This window comes from Danio rerio, chromosome 1 (assembly GCF_052040795.2).
Source record: "Danio rerio strain M-AB ecotype USA chromosome 1, GRCz13ab, whole genome shotgun sequence".
In the NCBI taxonomy this organism is placed as follows: domain Eukaryota; kingdom Metazoa; phylum Chordata; class Actinopteri; order Cypriniformes; family Danionidae; genus Danio; species Danio rerio.
Window position 1 is genome coordinate 22,443,178 of NC_141021.1, and position 18,914 is coordinate 22,462,091.

The following is an 18,914-nucleotide window of genomic DNA, read 5'->3' on the forward strand; positions in this document are numbered from 1 at the left end:
TGGGGATAAAATCATTTATTATGTCTTACATTTTTAATGCCTGTAAATGCAGTTCTTCTGAAACTTCAAGTCATCAAGGAAGTTGAAAAAACTCCTCCCTGTAAGTCTGTTCACTTTGCCCTTCACCAGGACGTAGATGTCTGTCTGAAGGGCTGAAATCCCACCTGAAAGAAGCAGAGGAACAGGATGCTAAAACATTTAGAAATAGAAACGAATATGTGGTATCAGAAAGCTTTCAGAAAATGAGCAACTGTGATCATTGTCATGTGTTTTGTATCTGCTGTGTTGTCTGTTGTCCAGCGGAGGGTTCCAGCAACTGTGGGTTGGTTTCTGAAGGTTTGTCTGTCCAATTCAGGATGGCCAGCCATTTTGGATCAAACTCAAGCTTCTCCTAGAAGATTCCTCCACAATCTGCAATGACAAAACAACTGAATCTACTTCTGGATCTCATTACCATGCTGGAAGACGCGGGATCATTACCTTCAGAATGAAGACATTAGTCAACTTAGAGAAACTTGCTGATCTTCGGGGCAGAGTTATTCATTTTTCTTAACCTGAAGGGACAAACATGTTGTTATTCATTTTGAACTGATATCTGCATTTTATTCTGAGCCTTTTCACACAGTTCATGTCTGAAACCTGTAACTGCAAGAGATATAGATACAAACTCGTGTTTACACTGACGTCGATGTATAATAATGACAGCATGCAAGCCGTTCGCAAGTAAATTGTCCACTTTTTGTTTAAAATTACTTTCTCATGACACTAAATTTCAAATATGGATGAAAAAAATGTTCTGTGGGCATACGTTGTAGCAGATATAGTGTGCACTCACCAGCCACTTTATTAGGTACACCTGTCCAACTGCTTGTTTCTAATCAGCCAATCACATGGCAACATTTCAATGCATGTAGACATGGTCAAGACGATCTACTGCAGTTCAAACCGAGCATCAGAAGGGGAAGGAAAGGTAATTTAAGTGACTCTATACGTGGCATGATTGTTGTGCCAGACGAGCTGGTCTGAGTATTCCAGAAGCTGCTGATCTACTGAGGTTTTCACGCACAACCATCTCTAGAGTTTAGAGAGAATGGTCTGAAAAAGACAAAATATCCAGTGAGTGGCAGTTCTGTGGGTGCAAATGCCTTGTTGATGCCAGAGGTCAGAGGAGAATGGCCAGACTGGCTCCAGTTGATAGAAAGGCAACAGTAACTCAAATAACCACTAGTTACAACCGAGGTGTGCAGAAGAGCATCTCTAAACGCACAACAAGTCCAACCTTAAGGCGGATGGACTACAGCAGCAGAAGACCACACCAGGTGCCACTCCTGTCAGCTAAGAACAGGAAATTGAGGCTACAATTCGCACAGGCTCACCAACATTGGACAAAAGGAGATTAAAAAAATGTTGCCTGGTCTGAGTCTCAATTTCTGCTGCGACATTCGAATGGTAGGGTCAGAATTTGGCGTCAAGAACATGAAAGCATGGATCTGTCCTGCCTTGTATCAACGGTTCTGGCTGGTGGTGGTGTTGGTTTAATAGTGTGGGGGATCATTTCTTGGCATACTTTGGACCCGTTAGTACCAATTGAGCATCATATCAACAATCGACAAATCTGCAGCAACTGCGTGATGCTATCATGTCAATTTGGACCAAAATCTCTGAAGAATATTTCCAGTACCTTGTAGAATAGATGCAACCAAGGCTTAAGGCAGTTCTGAAGGCAAAAGTGGGTCCAACCCGGTACTAGTAGGGTGTACCTAATAAAGTGGCCAGTGAGTTTATGTTACAATTAATATGTGCACAACTTTATATATTATATATGTATTTTCAGCACATTTCAAAAGATAAAAGTTGTAATAACTCTTTTCTAATAACTGATTTCTATGATCGTTGCCCTGATGACAGCACATAAAATTTTACTACATACTTTTAATGAATAAGACTTTACCCAGAATAAAATATATTATGGAAAATACTGTGAAAAATTCCTTTTTTCTGTTTGGGAAAAATATGAAAAAGAAAACAAATTTACAAGAGGGCTAACAACTTTGACTACATACTGCAATGAATGCCATGTAGTGTGTGAAACAGGCCTAATCTAAAGGGAACCAAAAGCCTTTTATTTATCAAAAGCACAGAGTGACGGTGAATGAGGACCCACCTGGTGCTGCATCAGAGTTGAGTCGAGTGCAGGTGAGCAGAGATCCAGTATCTGGACTGCAGGTGCTCTAGACACTCAGCAACAGCAGCAGCAGGGCTTCCTAAAGTACTGGTCTCCACTTCCTGTCTGAGGAACTCCTTCCTGTTGGGGGAAAAGTAATCCGTTACAATCTAAAGTCACTTAAAAAGGTAGCTCAACGTGTTACTTAGTTACTATTTAAGGAAATAAATGTGAACGTTTGTGTTATTTACTTTTTTATTTAGAGTATGGGCTTATAAAGGCCTCTGCTTATTTGCAGTTATTAATCATCTAAACTTATTTTTTTTTATTTATGGGCTTAATTCAGTCTACTTTTACTCCCCTTTATTAATCAAAAGTTTAGACACTTCACTGGTCATCATTACTGATCTGTGTGCGCCAGCTACTGGGAGAGAATGATTTAGCATTTTTATTCTGCAAAGTGTTTATAATGCCAAGCCAAGATTTGTTTCTAATTATGCATTTAATTCCTACTTTGAAATAATAAATCGACTTTAAATAAACAACGACTCAAGCTAGCTAATGGCCACTGTGTGGATCACTGTTACTGCAGTGGTTGCCAATAATAATTTTTTTTTTTTTGCTATTGTTTCTAGCTTAATAAAGAAAAAACAAATTTGATTTCAGAATCGAATGAAATTGCTTATATTTATTGCTGAATAACAATGTCAGTTTTCTATTGGCCTCAAGGCAAAGTGAGTGATTTCAGATTCTCTGCACATTTTTGCAGTTTATTTATTTAAAAATGAGGACTGGATGCTCAAAAATGTCACTCATTAAATCAATAACTAAACTATCAGAGATTATAAATATAAGAGACTAGTTATTTTTCACTTTTAAGAGTATAAGAGTAGGCACTAAAGCCCAACCCCATTTCAAAATGTCTGGCCTCGCTCCTCATTAATAGTAGTAGTAATACAGTAGGCTATGAGTAATCTCTGGGTCAATACCAATTCATTAATGAAAACTCTGAACTCAGATCTTATGCTCATGGCTACTCAGAGGTTTGAGAATACATCATTAAACCCTACCTTAATAGCCTCAAAAGAACTTTAGTGTGTCTACTTTCTGAACGAATCCCTGTTTTAAACAGCCCAGACAGCGCTGGCTTTACTTCTTTGTTGAATGATTCAGTTGTTTGAGCGAATCCTCTCACTGGTTAGACATTACTACACCTGCTGGAAGATTTAGATTCTTATTTTGAGGATTATTTTCATTTTTAATCAAAATCACACTTTTTCATATTAAAATGCAAATTTTAAAGTGCAATAAACTCTATTCTTTGAAATAAAGGGAGAGTTCACACACAAAATAATGTCGTCATCATTTACACACTTTTGTGCCATTTAAATCTGTATCAATTTCTCTGTATTGTAGACTAGTTTTGGTAAATGTTTACTTACTTCTTTTCACATTTAACACAATAATGAACTGAAATCTTCTATCGGTTGTAATTTCTGAGTCAACTTTAAACATTGAAATAGAATTTTTGCAATAATTTGCATGAATTTAACTCAGGAACACTAATAATGACTTTTTAAGTGGTCACTTGTTCACTTGTCTTCAGCGCCGTAAGTATTACATGTTTGATGACACAATCTATTCATTTCATTCATGTGTTTTAGTGAAACTCGCCTATTTCAAGACACGGATAAGAGTTTCTTTAACAAAATGATTAAAAATATTCCTAAATTAAGGTAATTAATAAATATTTTGCCAATAAACATTTAATTTTAACCGTCTGCAAGATTTATTCTATTTTTTAGTTTTAGTTTTTTATGTGTGTGTATGTGTGTGTGTGTGTGTGTGTGTGTGTGTGTGTGTGTGTGTGTGTGTGTGTGTGTGTGTGTTTGTGTGTGTGGTGTGAGTGTGTGTGTGTGGTGTGTGTGTGGTGTATGTGTGTGTATGTGTGGTGTGTGTGTGTGTGTGTGTGTGTTTGTGTGTGTGTGTGTGTGTGTGTGTGTGTGTGTGTGTGTGTGTGTGTGTGTGTGTGTGTGTGTGTGTGGTGTGGTGTGTGTGTGTGTGGTGTGGTGACAGGGGACATCTTCTATCTGGAGCATCAGGTCAATCTTCTGCTGTCCAGAATCAGGTGGTTTGTCTTGGTCAGGCATCTCAGCTGAGACCTGTCCACTATGGGTGACCCTACCGGTAGCTGTGAAGTACCAGTGGCGTAGCTCTCAGCATCACTGATGCACACAAGCCCTCACAGCACGTCAAGCTGCAAACCATGTGAGGGACCCTAACCTACCCTAACCCAACAGCCAACACTAACAACAACCACTAATGTGCCAAAAAACACTCAGAGGAGACCAGCAACACGCAAGAAACCGCCTAGAAAACCTCACTAACCGCATGCCAACATCCAAAAGAACCCAAGAGCCGAATATGAGCAGCACGGACAATCACCAAAACATCCAGCAATGTGATAAACTTGAATGAAAAGTTCAATTTGATTAATTGAAAACTTATTCTATAACTATATACAATATATACAGTATGTACATACGTGCCCATGATCCTTCATCTGGCACTAGGATGGCTCAGTGCCTGGGCCTCTTCCTCCGGGGCTCCTTGGGCAGTGGCTCCTTGCTAATGTCCACCTTGATCTGAGGGGGGACGCTGGACTCGGACCTGATCTCCGTGATGAGCACACGTCCATCAGGCTGCTCGGTCTCCAGCAGCGCAGGCCGGCCCAGCTTCTCCCACAGCCGCTGCTTTACCTCCAATCCTTTCTGAAGGGTGTATCGGCCAGCAGGCTTCTTCACTGTGGAGTCCATCACACTGCGGTAGATGCCCTGGTATTCCTCCACACTCCGGCCGTGGATGGACAGCGGCTCTTCCTGCAGACACTCACCCACTGGCGGGACTGGGGCTGCGGGACGAAGGGCAGGAAGGACAGCCGCGTTCTTGAGGTGTCGCTCCAGCAAGAAGTCCCTGAGGTGTCCGGGGAGAGTCCTGGTCCTCTGTGAGCGTCGCAGCGTCATCATCAACAACTCCAAAACAACTTTCCAAACTGATGTAACTCAGCCAAGGGGAGATTTGCTCAGAGTTGTGCAGCGGGATGATCAGAATCGATCACTCTATAGACAGTAGCGTGGATTTGTAAACCAACTAGTGTTGCCGTGGTGACAGAATGACGAGGGTCATTTAAATGTACACAATTTCACCCTTAAGTCAATTAGAGCAGCAGGAGCTGTATGTACACTACAGTTTTTGTCAAATGGTATTAAACACAGAACAGCTCTTAATAAATATTAGGTATAATAATAGAGGGCCCATATACCCAGATAAATAAATAATGTCCCCGTTTTTCTTTATTATTTTCATCTTTGAACTTGAACATCGCGTCATACGTTTCCACGTCAGAACTCTGGTCACGTGTTTTAATTTATTGCAGTATAACAAAAATACAACGAGGCACAGTTCGACCATTTTCATCTACATTTACAGAACAGAGCACAAATACTAATCAAACCAATAATATAATAATAAAAATAACTAAAAACATAGAATAGACAAACACAGACAAGGAATGACTCTACAGGCTCTTCTGTCCATTTAATTTGTTTCAATAAACTAAACAGTCTTCTTCCTTATGTTGATTGATTTTAAAACAACTATAAAGATTTACTGTGGTTTTGTTTTAAGACACTTTGCAGTTATCAATAAAATTTCACCTAAATGATGCATTACTAATTGAATATTACCATCTTCTGATAAAACAAGGAAAATAACATTTATAGAAAATAGAGGGGCGGCGACAGCTGTACAAGCTTTCTGCACATATCATAATGTCAAATTTAGATCTTTTTAAGACCATTACATATTAAATTTAAGACTTGAATCACAAGATCAAAAACACGCAAACACATAAAGAGAAAACACAAACATCACAAAATTAGTGGCAAAATAAACTGAACAGTACTGAAGACAGGTTGGATGCATCATTGAACTACCGGAAAACAAACAAACAAACAAACATCTTACGGCTGATTTATACTTTCGCCTGGCACCGCATCGCGCAGCTCTGCTGACTAATCACACATCCCCAAATGGACAAGGCTCTTGAAAACGACAAGTCAGACAGATAAACTGAGAAGTAGGAAGTTTCCAGAACTATACATCACATCATTAATATAGTTCAAGATTTTTTAAACAAACTATTTCTCATGATTTTTTTAATAATGATTATAAAGATTTTTTATAACCATTCAAGATTTTTAAAATGAAATGTATCATTCACTTTTGTTCATATCTCTGACAGTTTTACCAATTAAAGTTAAGTAATAATAACTACAGAAAATGGGTTGCTCTACAATTTTTTGCCAAAATTTTGCCTTGGCCTTTTTTTTGGTTTTAACAAACTTTTATAAAAACATTCCTCCTTTCCCACTGCTGTTGCTGTCACGTTACGTGGACATTGGAAAAATAAGACCTGTGCAAAAATATTTAACCTAGAACAGCAAATTTAAGACTTTTTAAGGCCTAAAATTTCGATTTTTACATTTTTAGACTTTTTAGGACCCCGCAGAAACCCTGCTGCAGAGCCGGCCCAAGGCATAAGCGAACTAAGCGGCTGCTTAGGGCCCCGTGGCCACCAGTGCAACTTGTGCTCAAACTTTTTAACTCCGCCAAAATATATAAAGGTATCAATATGGCATGAACATTTAATTAGAAGGGCCTTGCGTTTATTTGACTCTTACATACCTTGTCAAAGTCTTGTAGAAGGTATTTTGGCAAAAAAAATATTAGGGGAATTAAAAAACTTAAATAGATGAGTAAATAACTAACTAATGTTCTCCACTGGTGAAAACATAGGTGCTCAGAGGAGTCTGTGCTCACCTCTCAGAGCATTCTGATCAGTTGAAAAAATAGTGGGAATACATTTTTTTTTATTATTAAAAATAAACCAGGGCTAAGCATGAAATGTTCCATGTTTACATAAAATAGTTGCTCAAGTTGTAATAAGTGTTTTAAGTTTACAGAAAATTAGAAAGCAATAAAATACTATTTTGGCAGTTTTCTTCTTAAATGCATATTCCACTAAATTGAGATTCTGCTGCTGTGATAGAGATGTGCTCTCTTCAGTCATAAACTCCTCTCTGCACATCAGCATTTTTAAGCTTGTTTGACAGATGTGCACTTGTTTTACATTGCTGCAATTCTATAAATGCGTGTTTGTAAAAGAAATTCATCATAATTTTTGATGCATTTTCCCCCTTCATTTACCAAAATTGTGATATATTGTGGCTGGTTTTCTTGTGATCTATCAATATATCGCAGAATCATTGATATCGTGATTGAAGCAGCAGTGCCCGGAACAGCAGCAAAATGCATTTTTAATGAACGGTGGCGATTAAAAAAAAAACCTTCTGATTTATACAATTGACAGTTGGTAAATACACTGCAAAAATGATTTTCTTTCTTATAGTTTTTGTGTGATTTTTAGTCCAAATATCTAAAAATTCTTAAACCAATAAGCATTTTTTAGAAGGATATTTAGTCAAAATAATGTGAATTTTTCATCAAAAAAAGCTCAGTCTGCCAATTAGGGTAAATAAAAATATTGTTTTAGGTTTAAAATAAGATTATTTTACTTATCTCATTGGCAGAATAATTTGTTTTACAAAAAAATTCATTAATTTAGAATTATTTCTGAAAACTGAACAATTTTGGTACATATTTATTAATTTGATTGATATGCGAGTATGTCTAAAAAAATGCTTCCTGATTTAATTTGATTTTAATTTAAATAGATGTTTTAAGTTATTTGAACTACAAAATACAATATGATTTTTTTTTCAGTGTTATCATTTATATCCAATTTAAAAAAATGTATCTTTATTGTCACTATGTTTGACTGTTTGGCAGCGTCTTGAATAATAATAAAAATCAGTATGTTATTGGCTACTTCCAGCTGCTTTTGTTTCTGCCAGCCCATATTAATGTTTTGTATCTATTTATTTAGATTTGGGCAAGTAGTCATAAAAAGTTGGATCAATAGGAAGTTGTTTCTGCAGAATAATATTTAGAATTGTCTTAAAACATATATTTTATGATGTAAGCAACACAGCTACAGCGAATAAAATCGATAATGTGTGTTTTAAATTTACAGTGTGCGAATTATCAAGGATTGACGATAATTTGTCATATTGTTTGCACCAAGGGGGCCCCAAATAAAATCCTGCTTAGGGCCCCCTGAAGGCTTGGGCCGGCCCTGCCCTGCTGTATGGTGATGAGACCCAAAGGTTATGTTTATATGATTATTTACTTTTTTAAGGAACTAAATTAATATATAATTCCTAAAAAACATTGGCACGGCACTGCCTTAAAATAGCCACAATCAGGGATGGACTGGGTTGGGCTTTTGTCTACCTGAGATCGCTCTAAGATTTCAGTCAGTTGAATGAGTTTAGAGGAGTGATTGTGTGTGTGTGTGTGTGTGTGTGTGTGATCTTGTTGACTGTTGTGTGTTCAGCTAGAACCAGAGGGATTGGGTTCTGTCAGGAGCGCTGGGTCTCTCTCTGGTCCTCTCCTTCATTCTGGTTCCTCTTCAGTTCAGTGTTTTCACCTGAGCTGAGCTTAGAGCAGTTTTACTACCTGCTCTACAAAAAAGTGTGTTCATGACTTTACATGAAAAGTAGAATAATACAACAAGAAAATATAAGAGCATCAAGTAGCATAACGAGCTGTTTTTAACCTCTAGAAATTGATGTGAACCAGATCGGAAGTCTCCAGCCAAACAGATTCCAATGGCGGCGCCCGCTCATACTTGAAGACGAGCAGTAAAACTATTCATAGTTCATTGATTCTGTCTTTTTCATTTAATTTCTGTGATCCATGCATACTTTTGTCATTTGATAAAGGAATCTCAACTCTTTGTACTCCTTTAACCCAAAACATTAGTTTCCGGTGTTTTATTTTTAAATTTCTTCTTAATTTTACATTTGTTTGATTTCATATTTTGGTTTGATGTTACATTTAATGATGCTGATAATGAATGGACGTCATTTATAATAACGATCCCATTTAAACACAGTTGTTTATCAGAAGAAATAGGAGACTGGACTCAGAAATGTATGGGTTTAAGTAAAATGTTCATATGCATTTTATTCTATCATGGTCTGATAACATCTCTTCAACATTTCAAGTAAAAATATTGTGGTTTAGAGCATTTCTTCAGAAAATGGCAGCTGCCATAAAAACTCGCTGTGACTGAAAACTCCTCTAAAGCTAAAACATTAGTACTGTGTCGAGTAAAATGAGCATGTCTGAAAACTTGATACTATCTAGTTATTTTAGTCAAAAAAGAGAGAGAAATGTTTAAACGTCATTTCTATATTTAGGAAATGTCACCAGTAATTGACAAAAAAACAAAAAAACTAATTACTAATTACCAGAGAAATGTACAAAATCTAAAATGAGTCAAATCTCTGATTTTAACAGGATCAGTTGATTATTTTTGAAGGAAACCCCATCTATTAAGCTAACTTAATGAAGAAATAACAAAGCTTTTTTAACATTATATTACAATATTGAACAGCTTGGAATGAGTATATTTTCCCCTTTTCTTCTTTTTTGTCAAAGAACACTTTAAAATGAACAGTTTATTTAAGAAGGATACTTTACATTGAACAAAAGTGAGGATAAAGTCATTTATAATGTCTTACATTTTTAATGCCCGTAAATGCAGTTCTTCCGAAACTTCAAGTCATCAAGGAAGTTGAAAAAACTCCTCCCTGTAAGTCTGTTCACTTTGCCCTTCACCAGGACGTAGATGTCTGTCTGAAGGGCTGAAATCCCACCTGAAAGAAGCAGAGGAACAGGATGCTAAAACATTTAGAAATAGAAACGAATATGTGGTATCAGAAAGCTTTCAGAAAATGAGCAACTGTGATCATTGTCATGTGTTTTGTATCTGCTGTGTTGTCTGTTGTCCAGCGGAGGGTTCCAGCAACTGTGGGTTGGTTTCTGAAGGTTTGTCTGTCCAATTCAGGATGGCCAGCCATTTTGGATCAAACTCAAGCTTCTCCTAGAAGATTCCTCCACAATCTGCAATGACAAAACAACTGAATCTACTTCTGGATCTCATTACCATGCTGGAAGAAGCGGGATCATTACCTTCAGAATGAAGACATTAGTCAACTTAGAGAAACTTGCTGATCTTCGGGGCAGAGTTATTCATTTTTCTTAACCTGAAGGGACAAACATGTTGTTATTCATTTTGAACTGATATCTGCATTTTATTCTGAGCCTTTTCACACAGTTCATGTCTGAAACCTGGAACTGCAAGAGATATAGATACAGACTCGTGTTTACACTGACGTCGATGTATAATAATGACAGCATGCAAGCCGTTCGCAAGTAAATTGTCCACTTTTTGTTTAAAATTTTTTTCTCATGACACTAAATTTCAAATATGGATGAAAAAAATGTTCTGTGGGCATACGTTGTAGCAGATATAGTGTGCACTCACCAGCCACTTTATTAGGTACACCTGTCCAACTGCTTGTTTCTAATCAGCCAATCACATGGCAACATTTCAATGCATGTAGACATGGTCAAGACGATCTACTGCAGTTCAAACCGAGCATCAGAAGGGGAAGGAAAGGTAATTTAAGTGACTCTATACGTGGCATGATTGTTGTGCCAGACGAGCTGGTCTGAGTATTTCAGAAGCTGCTGATCTACTGAGGTTTTCACGCACAACCATCTCTAGAGTTTAGAGAGAATGGTCTGAAAAAGACAAAATATCCAGTGAGTGGCAGTTCTGTGGGTGCAAATGCCTTGTTGATGCCAGAGGTCAGAGGAGAATGGCCAGACTGGCTCCAGTTGATAGAAAGGCAACAGTAACTCAAATAACCACTAGTTACAACCGAGGTGTGCAGAAGAGCATCTCTAAACGCACAACAAGTCCAACCTTAAGGCGGATGGACTACAGCAGCAGAAGACCACACCAGGTGCCACTCCTGTCAGCTAAGAACAGGAAATTGAGGCTACAATTCGCACAGGCTCACCAACATTGGACAAAAGGAGATTGAAAAAATGTTGCCTGGTCTGAGTCTCAATTTCTGCTGCGACATTCGAATGGTAGGGTCAGAATTTGGCGTCAAGAACATGAAAGCATGGATCTGTCCTGCCTTGTATCAACGGTTCTGGCTGGTGGTGGTGTTGGTGTAATAGTGTGGGGGATCATTTCTTGGCATACTTTGGACCCGTTAGTACCAATTGAGCATCATATCAACAATCGACAAATCTGCAGCAACTGCGTGATGCTATCATGTCAATTTGGACCAAAATCTCTGAAGAATATTTCCAGTACCTTGTAGAATAGATGCAACCAAGGCTTAAGGCAGTTCTGAAGGCAAAAGTGGGTCCAACCCGGTACTAGTAGGGTGTACCTAATAAAGTGGCCAGTGAGTTTATGTTACAATTAATATGTGCACAACTTTATATATTATATATGTATTTTCAGCACATTTCAAAAGATAAAAGTTGTAATAACTCTTTTCTAATAACTGATTTCTATGATCGTTGCCCTGATGACAGCACATAAAATTTTACTACATACTTTTAATGAATAAGACTTTACCCAGAATAAAATATATTATAGAAAATACTGTGAAAAATTCCTTTTTTCTGTTTGGGAAAAATATGAAAAAGAAAACAAATTTACAAGAGGGCTAACAACTTTGACTACATACTGCAATGAATGCCATGTAGTGTGTGAAACAGGCCTAATCTAAAGGGAACCAAAAGCCTTTTATTTGTCAAAAGCACAGAGTGACGGTGAATGAGGACCCACCTGGTGCTGCATCAGAGTTGAGTCGAGTGCAGGTGAGCAGAGATCCAGTATCTGGACTGCAGGTGCTCTAGACACTCAGCAACAGCAGCAGCAGGGCTTCCTAAAGTACTGGTCTCCACTTCCTGTCTGAGGAACTCCTTCCTGTTGGGGGAAAAGTAATCCGTTACAATCTAAAGTCACTTAAAAAGGTAGCTCAACGTGTTACTTAGTTACTATTTAAGGAAATAAATGTGAACGTTTGTGTTATTTACTTTTTTATTTAGAGTATGGGCTTATAAAGGCCTCTGCTTATTTGCAGTTATAAATCATCTAAACTTATTTTTTTTTTTTATGGGCTTAATTCAGTCTACTTTTACTTCCCTTTATTAATCAAAAGTTTAGACACCTAACTGGTCATCATTACTGATCTGTGTGCGCCAGCTACTGGGAGAGAATAATTTAGCATTTTTATTCTGCAAAGTGTTTATAATGCCAAGCCAAGATTTGTTTCTAATTATGCATTTAATTCCTACTTTGAAATAATAAATCGACTTTAAATAAACAACGACTCAAGCTAGCTAATGGCCACTGTGTGGATCACTGTTACTGCAGTGGTTGCCAATAATAATTTTTTTTTTTTGCTATTGTTTCTAGCTTAATAAAGAAAAAACAAATTTGATTTCAGAATCGAATGAAATTGCTTATATTTATTGCTGAATAACAATGTCAGTTTTTTATTGGCCTCAAGGCAAAGTGAATGATTTCAGATTCTCTGCACATTTTTGCAGTTTATTTATTTAAAAATGAGGACTGGATGCTCAAAAATGTCACTCATTAAATCAATAACTAAACTATCAGAGATTATAAATATAAGAGACTAGTTATTTTTCACTTTTAAGAGTATAAGAGTAGGCACTAAAGCCCAACCCCATTTCAAAATGTCTGGCCTCGCTCCTCATTAATAGTAGTAGTAATACAGTAGGCTATGAGTAATCTCTGGGTCAATACCAATTCTTTAATGAAAACTCTGAACTCAGATCTTATGCTCATGGCTACTCAGAGGTTTAAGAATACATCATTAAACCCTACCTTAATAGCCTCAAAAGAACTTTAGTGTGTCTACTTTCTGAACGAATCCTTGTTTTAAACAGCCCAGACAGCGCTGGCTTTACATCTTTGTTGAATGATTCAGTTGTTTGAGCGAATCCTCTCACTGGTTAGACATTACTACACCTGCTGGAAGATTTAGATTCTTATTTTGAGGATTATTTTCATTTTTAATCAAAATCACACTTTTTCATATTAAAATGGAAATTTTAAAGTGCAATAAACTCTATTCTTTGAAATAAAGGGAGAGTTCACACACAAAATAATGTCGTCATCATTTACACACTTTTGTGCCATTTAAATCTGTATCAATTTCTCTGTATTGTAGACTAGTTTTGGTAAATGTTTACTTACTTCTTTTCACATTTAACACAATAATGAACTGAAATCTTCTATCGGTTGTAATTTCTGAGTCAACTTTAAACATTGAAATATAATTTTTGCAATAATTTGCATGAATTTAACTCAGGAACACCAATAATGACTTTTTAAGTGGTCACTTGTTCACTTGTCTTCAGGGCTGTAAGTATTACATGTTTGATGACACAATCTATTCATTTCATTCATGTGTTTTAGTGAAACTCGCCTATTTCAAGACACGGATAAGAGTTTCTTTAACAAAATGATTAAAAATATTCCTAAATTAAGGTAATTAATAAATATTTTGCCAATAAACATTTAATTTTAACCGTCTGCAAGATTTATTCTATTTTTTAGTTTTAGTTTTTTATGTGTGTGTATGTGTGTGTGTGTGGTGTGAGTGTGTGTGTGTGGTGTGTGTGTGGTGTGAGTGTGTGTGTGTGGTGTGTGTGTGGTGTATGTGTGTGTATGTGTGGTGTGTGCGTGGTGTGTGTGTGTGTGTGTGTTGTGTGTGTGTTGTGTGTGTGTGCGTGGTGTGGTGACAGGGGACATCTTCTATCTGGAGCATCAGGTCAATCTTCTGCTGTCCAGAATCAGGTGGTTTGTCTTGGTCAGGCATCTCAGCTGAGACCTGTCCACTATGGGTGACCCTACCGGTAGCTGTGAAGTACCAGTGGCGTAGCTCTCAGCATCACTGATGCACACAAGCCCTCACAGCACGTCAAGCTGCAAACCATGTGAGGGACCCTAACCTACCCTAACCCAACAGCCAACACTAACAACAACCACTAATGTGCCAAAAACCACTCAGAGGAGACCAGCAACACGCAAGAAACCGCCTAGAAAACCTCACTAACCGCATGCCAACATCCAAAAGAACCCAAGAGCCGAATATGAGCAGCACGGACAATCACCAAAACATCCAGCAATGTGATAAACTTGAATGAAAAGTTCAATTTGATTAATTGAAAACTTATTCTATAACTATATACAATATATACAGTATGTACATACGTGCCCATGATCCTTCATCTGGCACTAGGATGGCTCAGTGCCTGGGCCTCTTCCTCCGGGGCTCCTTGGGCAGTGGCTCCTTGCTAATGTCCACCTTGATCTGAGGGGGGACGCTGGACTCGGACCTGATCTCCGTGATGAGCACACGTCCATCAGGCTGCTCGGTCTCCAGCAGCGCAGGCCGGCCCAGCTTCTCCCACAGCCGCTGCTTTACCTCCAATCCTTTCTGAAGGGTGTATCGGCCAGCAGGCTTCTTCACTGTGGAGTCCATCACACTGCGGTAGATGCCCTGGTATTCCTCCACACTCCGGCCGTGGATGGACAGCGGCTCTTCCTGCAGACACTCACCCACTGGCGGGACTGGGGCTGCGGGACGAAGGGCAGGAAGGACAGCCGCGTTCTTGAGGTGTCGCTCCAGCAAGAAGTCCCTGAGGTGTCCGGGGAGAGTCCTGGTCCTCTGTGAGCGTCGCAGCGTCATCATCAACAACTCCAAAACAACTTTCCAAACTGATGTAACTCAGCCAAGGGGAGATTTGCTCAGAGTTGTGCAGCGGGATGATCAGAATCGATCACTCTATAGACAGTAGCGTGGATTTGTAAACCAACTAGTGTTGCCGTGGTGACAGAATGACGAGGGTCATTTAAATGTACACAATTTCACCCTTAAGTCAATTAGAGCAGCAGGAGCTGTATGTACACAACAGTTTTTTGTCAAATGGTATTAAACACAGAACAGCTCTTAATAAATATTAGGTATAATAATAGAGGGCCCATATACCCAGATAAATAAATAATGTCCCCGTTTTTCTTTATTATTTTCATCTTTGAACTTGAACATCGCGTCATACGTTTCCACGTCAGAACTCTGGTCACGTGTTTTAATTTATTGCAGTATAACAAAAATACAACGAGGCACAGTTCGACCATTTTCATCTACATTTACAGAACAGAGCACAAATACTAATCAAACCAATAATATAATAATAAAAATAACTAAAAACATAGAATAGACAAACAAACACAGACAAGGAATGACTCTACAGGCTCTTCTATCCATTTAATTTGTTTCAATAAACTAAACAGTCTTCTTCCTTATGTTGATTGATTTTAAAACAACTATAAAGATTTACTGTGGTTTTGTTTTAAGACACTTTGCAGTTATCAATAAAATTTCACCTAAATGATGCATTACTAATTGAATAACATCTTCTCCTGATTAAACAAGGAAAATAACATTTATAGAAAATAGAGGGGCGGCGACAGCTGTACAAGCTTTCTGCACATATCATAATGTCAAATTTAGATCTTTTTAAGACCATTAAATATTAAATTTAAGACTTGAATCACAAGATCAAAAACACGCAAACACATAAAGAGAAAACACAAACATCACAAAATTAGTGGCAAAATAAACTGAACAGTACTGAAGACAGGTTAGATGCATCATTGAACTACAGGAAACAAACAAACAAACAAACATCTTTAGGGTTGCCTTTGAAAAAATGAAACATGGTACGGACATCGCTACAGCGTAAATGTGTTTGTTGTTGTGACACTCATGCCCTGTTCACATGGGTGTCTGCATTAATACTAGACAGAATTTGATATTGGCGTTTTCTTCCAGTGTCTTTTTCAAATCTTTCATCATCCACACTAAAACAACTGTAAACACATTTGTTCATGTACTGTGCATGCGCACAGACGTAAGAAGCTTTTACCTGCATCAGGAGTTTATTTACTTTCCGTCTCTTTGAAACGCCATGGCAAATTGTCGCAACTGTTGTATTGCAGACTGAAAAGCAAGCTATAGTGCTACAAGATTGTCATGTTGCAAAGTTTAAGCTTGGTGAACTCTGACCTGTGAAAATGCATCATGTGATTGCATGAGACCAATAGAAGATCAAAACATGACCTCTCCGTACAGAAATTCAAAATATGGACTAATTGCTTGCCTTAATGTCTAATCATCTTGTTTAATCCCGCCACCTTTTCACAGCACCGTACAACAGAATTTCACATGCTCAAACTCTAGTGTGACTGCGGTCATAGAATTAAAATGCTGCATTGTTTTCGAAAGCCTCTAGAATGCAACACTCGGTAAAGTTTTATAAACTAGTTTCGACAGAAGCACATGATGATTGATCACAGCTGCTCTCTCATCTGTAATTAGCAATAATCCAATCAGATATATCCAAGCTTACAATAAATTGAGCGATTTCACCCTCCTGGCTCATCTTCGTTTTGGGAGAATCTCCCTTTTCACCCCTAACTCAGGCCCCCTTACATGTTAATTGACCAGGCAGTCCTGGGTTCAAATATCTCAGAGTTCAGGGTTCTCTCCTGGGACAGCATGACAGCAATTTCTAAATGTGAACTCTAGCAAACAGCGTTTTCAACTATCCATTTTAGACTGCGTCTACACAAAGATATGTTTAAACTACTAAAAATACTGACTCAGTGTGGAGGGAAGGACAAAAAAAACTGCCAGTGCTCGATGCCACTCCATTCAAAGTCAATGGGAACTGTTACGCTGACACAGAGTAAAGTAAAAAGAAATATAGAAATTTTGAAGCAACATCACGGCGACGAGATCATCGTGTAAATTCCAGCGTTGAGATTGGCCGTCTGTACTGGCCAGTACAAAGTGACATCATTGAGTTTTCAGCACAGCTGTTCATTAATTCATGAGAAAGACTTGGTTCAAACCAATCAATCAGCACGCTATACTGTGAACGAGATGCAACTTCATTAATATGCACCATAAAGCTTTGAAGACTCTTTTGTTCGGAGATATGCCGTCGTCAGTTTTGCGTTTATAAATCTGGTGTTTTACCTGAATAAAACATTTTGAATCTGGAAATGGTGAAATCTGGATTTGCCCCTCATCTTTTTTTTTTTTTTTTTTTTTTAAAAGAGGCAGTTCCAGTTCGTGTTGATTGTCCAGTCTCTACACTCTCAGAAATAAAGGTATGTGATCTGTCTCTGGGGTAGTACCTTTTCAAATTTTGCACTTGAAGGGTCCATATTTGTACCTCAAAAGTATATACGTAATTAGTACCTAAAAATTTTAGGGGAACACTTTTGTACTTTTTAGGTACTAATATGTACCCTTGGGGTATTAATATGGACCTTTTAGTTACAAATCTGTACCTTTCCAAAAGGTATCACCCCAGTGACAGCTCACATACCGTTATTTCTGAGAGTGTACAGATTTGGTATGTGATCTATGTTCTTTTGTTTATGTTTATTCAGATGGCAAAGTTAGTCTCGTCAGCAGTTCTCTTTCAGTTTTTAAAGACATTCCTTAGTCAAAATGATTTAGTTACTAAGTTTACAGTATATTAATATCACTACAATATTATGGACTAAAAAATCCTCCACTTCCACACAGCTCTTAGATCCGCTGCAAACACTGTTGCCAACTAATTTCAACGAAAAGGCGCTTAGCTCTGGCCGAAAACTCGCTAGATTACGTCATACGTTAATTTGCACATTACTGATGTCATCACGTTTTACCATTTCTGTTTGTTTAACAGCCTATGGCAGGGGTCACTAAACTTGTTCCTGGAGGGCCGGTGTCCTGCAGATTTTTAGCTCCAACCCTAATCAAACACACCTGAACAAGCTAATCAAGGTCTTACTAGGTGTACTTGAAACACCAAGGCAGGTTTGTTGAGGCAAGTTGGAGCTAAACCCTGCAGGGACACTGGCCCTCCAGGACCGAGATTGGTGACCCCTGGCCTATGGTATTTATATTTGCATTACACTTTGTCGCAAGCATGTCAATTTAACTAAATGTATTGCTGTTTGAATACAGTATATCATTTTAGTAGTGAATTTGCAGTAATCTCTCAGATGTAATAAACTTAGACAAGTTCTGAAACTCTTACTTAAAATATGTGTGATAGTGAACATGAAAAGAATGAACGGCCAAATTAAATTGTTTAAATAAAGGAGAAGCAGATCGGTTTCACTGTACAAGTAAAATACCTTCACACTGCTGGTGCTAAATCATTTGCTGTCAATATGCAGAGGGGTGATCTGCTCTCGGGCTGCAGGTGGGAGAGGCTGCTGTACGAGGACTGGGCCGCCTGTCAGTGCTCTGAGGCGGGGGAGGGGCTGGCGGCATCACCCACAGCTCGTTGAGAAGAGTAGAGACGGTACAGTATGGACAAATGACAGTCTATAAAAATCTCCAGTAACACACAAAAGAAGTCGCTGGATTTGTCGCAAGTCGCTTTTTTGAAAATTTGTCGCTAGGGGGTTCTGAAAAGTCGCTAAATCTAGCGACAAAGTGGCCAAGTTGGCAACACTGGGTGTAAAATGCTGCTCTTCGAATCACTGTCTGTCTCCCCTGCGTCTGTGTTTGTGTTACTAGTGTGAAAATGAGCTGTAGTGCACGTACGGAAACTCCCCTTTTCATGCAAACCCTTCCCTCTTTCACCA

At 38.2% G+C, this 18,914-nt stretch overlaps 2 protein-coding genes across 5 annotated transcripts; both read right to left on the reverse strand.

The window, feature by feature from the left end:
* On the reverse strand, window positions 1–5,534 carry LOC147846801 (uncharacterized). The gene is made up of 4 exons (XM_087237110.1): window positions 4,710–5,534; window positions 2,165–2,305; window positions 481–554; window positions 1–411 (listed from the first exon to the last, which is right to left on the reverse strand). Exon 1 carries the CDS (start codon window positions 5,188–5,190, stop codon window positions 4,744–4,746), a length of 447 nt encoding a protein of 148 aa, XP_087093236.1. The 5' UTR covers window positions 5,191–5,534; the 3' UTR covers window positions 1–411; window positions 481–554; window positions 2,165–2,305; window positions 4,710–4,743.
* Window positions 5,535–5,572: 38 nt separating this feature from the next.
* On the reverse strand, window positions 5,573–17,319 carry LOC147846802 (uncharacterized). Of its 4 annotated transcripts, none has more exons than XM_087237111.1 (6): window positions 14,469–17,319; window positions 12,009–12,149; window positions 10,325–10,398; window positions 9,874–10,255; window positions 6,191–6,267; window positions 5,573–6,041 (listed from the first exon to the last, which is right to left on the reverse strand). In XM_087237111.1, exon 1 carries the CDS (start codon window positions 14,947–14,949, stop codon window positions 14,503–14,505), a length of 447 nt encoding a protein of 148 aa, XP_087093237.1. In that variant the 5' UTR covers window positions 14,950–17,319; the 3' UTR covers window positions 5,573–6,041; window positions 6,191–6,267; window positions 9,874–10,255; window positions 10,325–10,398; window positions 12,009–12,149; window positions 14,469–14,502. The 4 variants fall into 4 exon arrangements, with proteins under 4 accessions (XP_087093237.1, XP_087093239.1, XP_087093240.1 ...); XM_087237113.1 differs by lacking the exon at window positions 6,191–6,267 and adding an exon at window positions 8,430–8,808 and having other exon boundaries at window positions 5,737–5,967; XM_087237114.1 differs by lacking the exons at window positions 5,573–6,041; window positions 6,191–6,267 and adding an exon at window positions 8,689–8,803 and having other exon boundaries at window positions 9,874–10,235.
* Between the last annotated feature and the right edge of the window lie 1,595 nt (window positions 17,320–18,914).

What these genes read in the sequence shown, in the direction of transcription:
- LOC147846801 (XM_087237110.1), bottom strand. Translation starts at nt 5,190, where the DNA reads ATGATGACGCTGCGACGCTCACAGAGGACCAGGACTCTCCCCGGACAC.
- LOC147846802 (XM_087237111.1), bottom strand. Translation starts at nt 14,949, where the DNA reads ATGATGACGCTGCGACGCTCACAGAGGACCAGGACTCTCCCCGGACAC.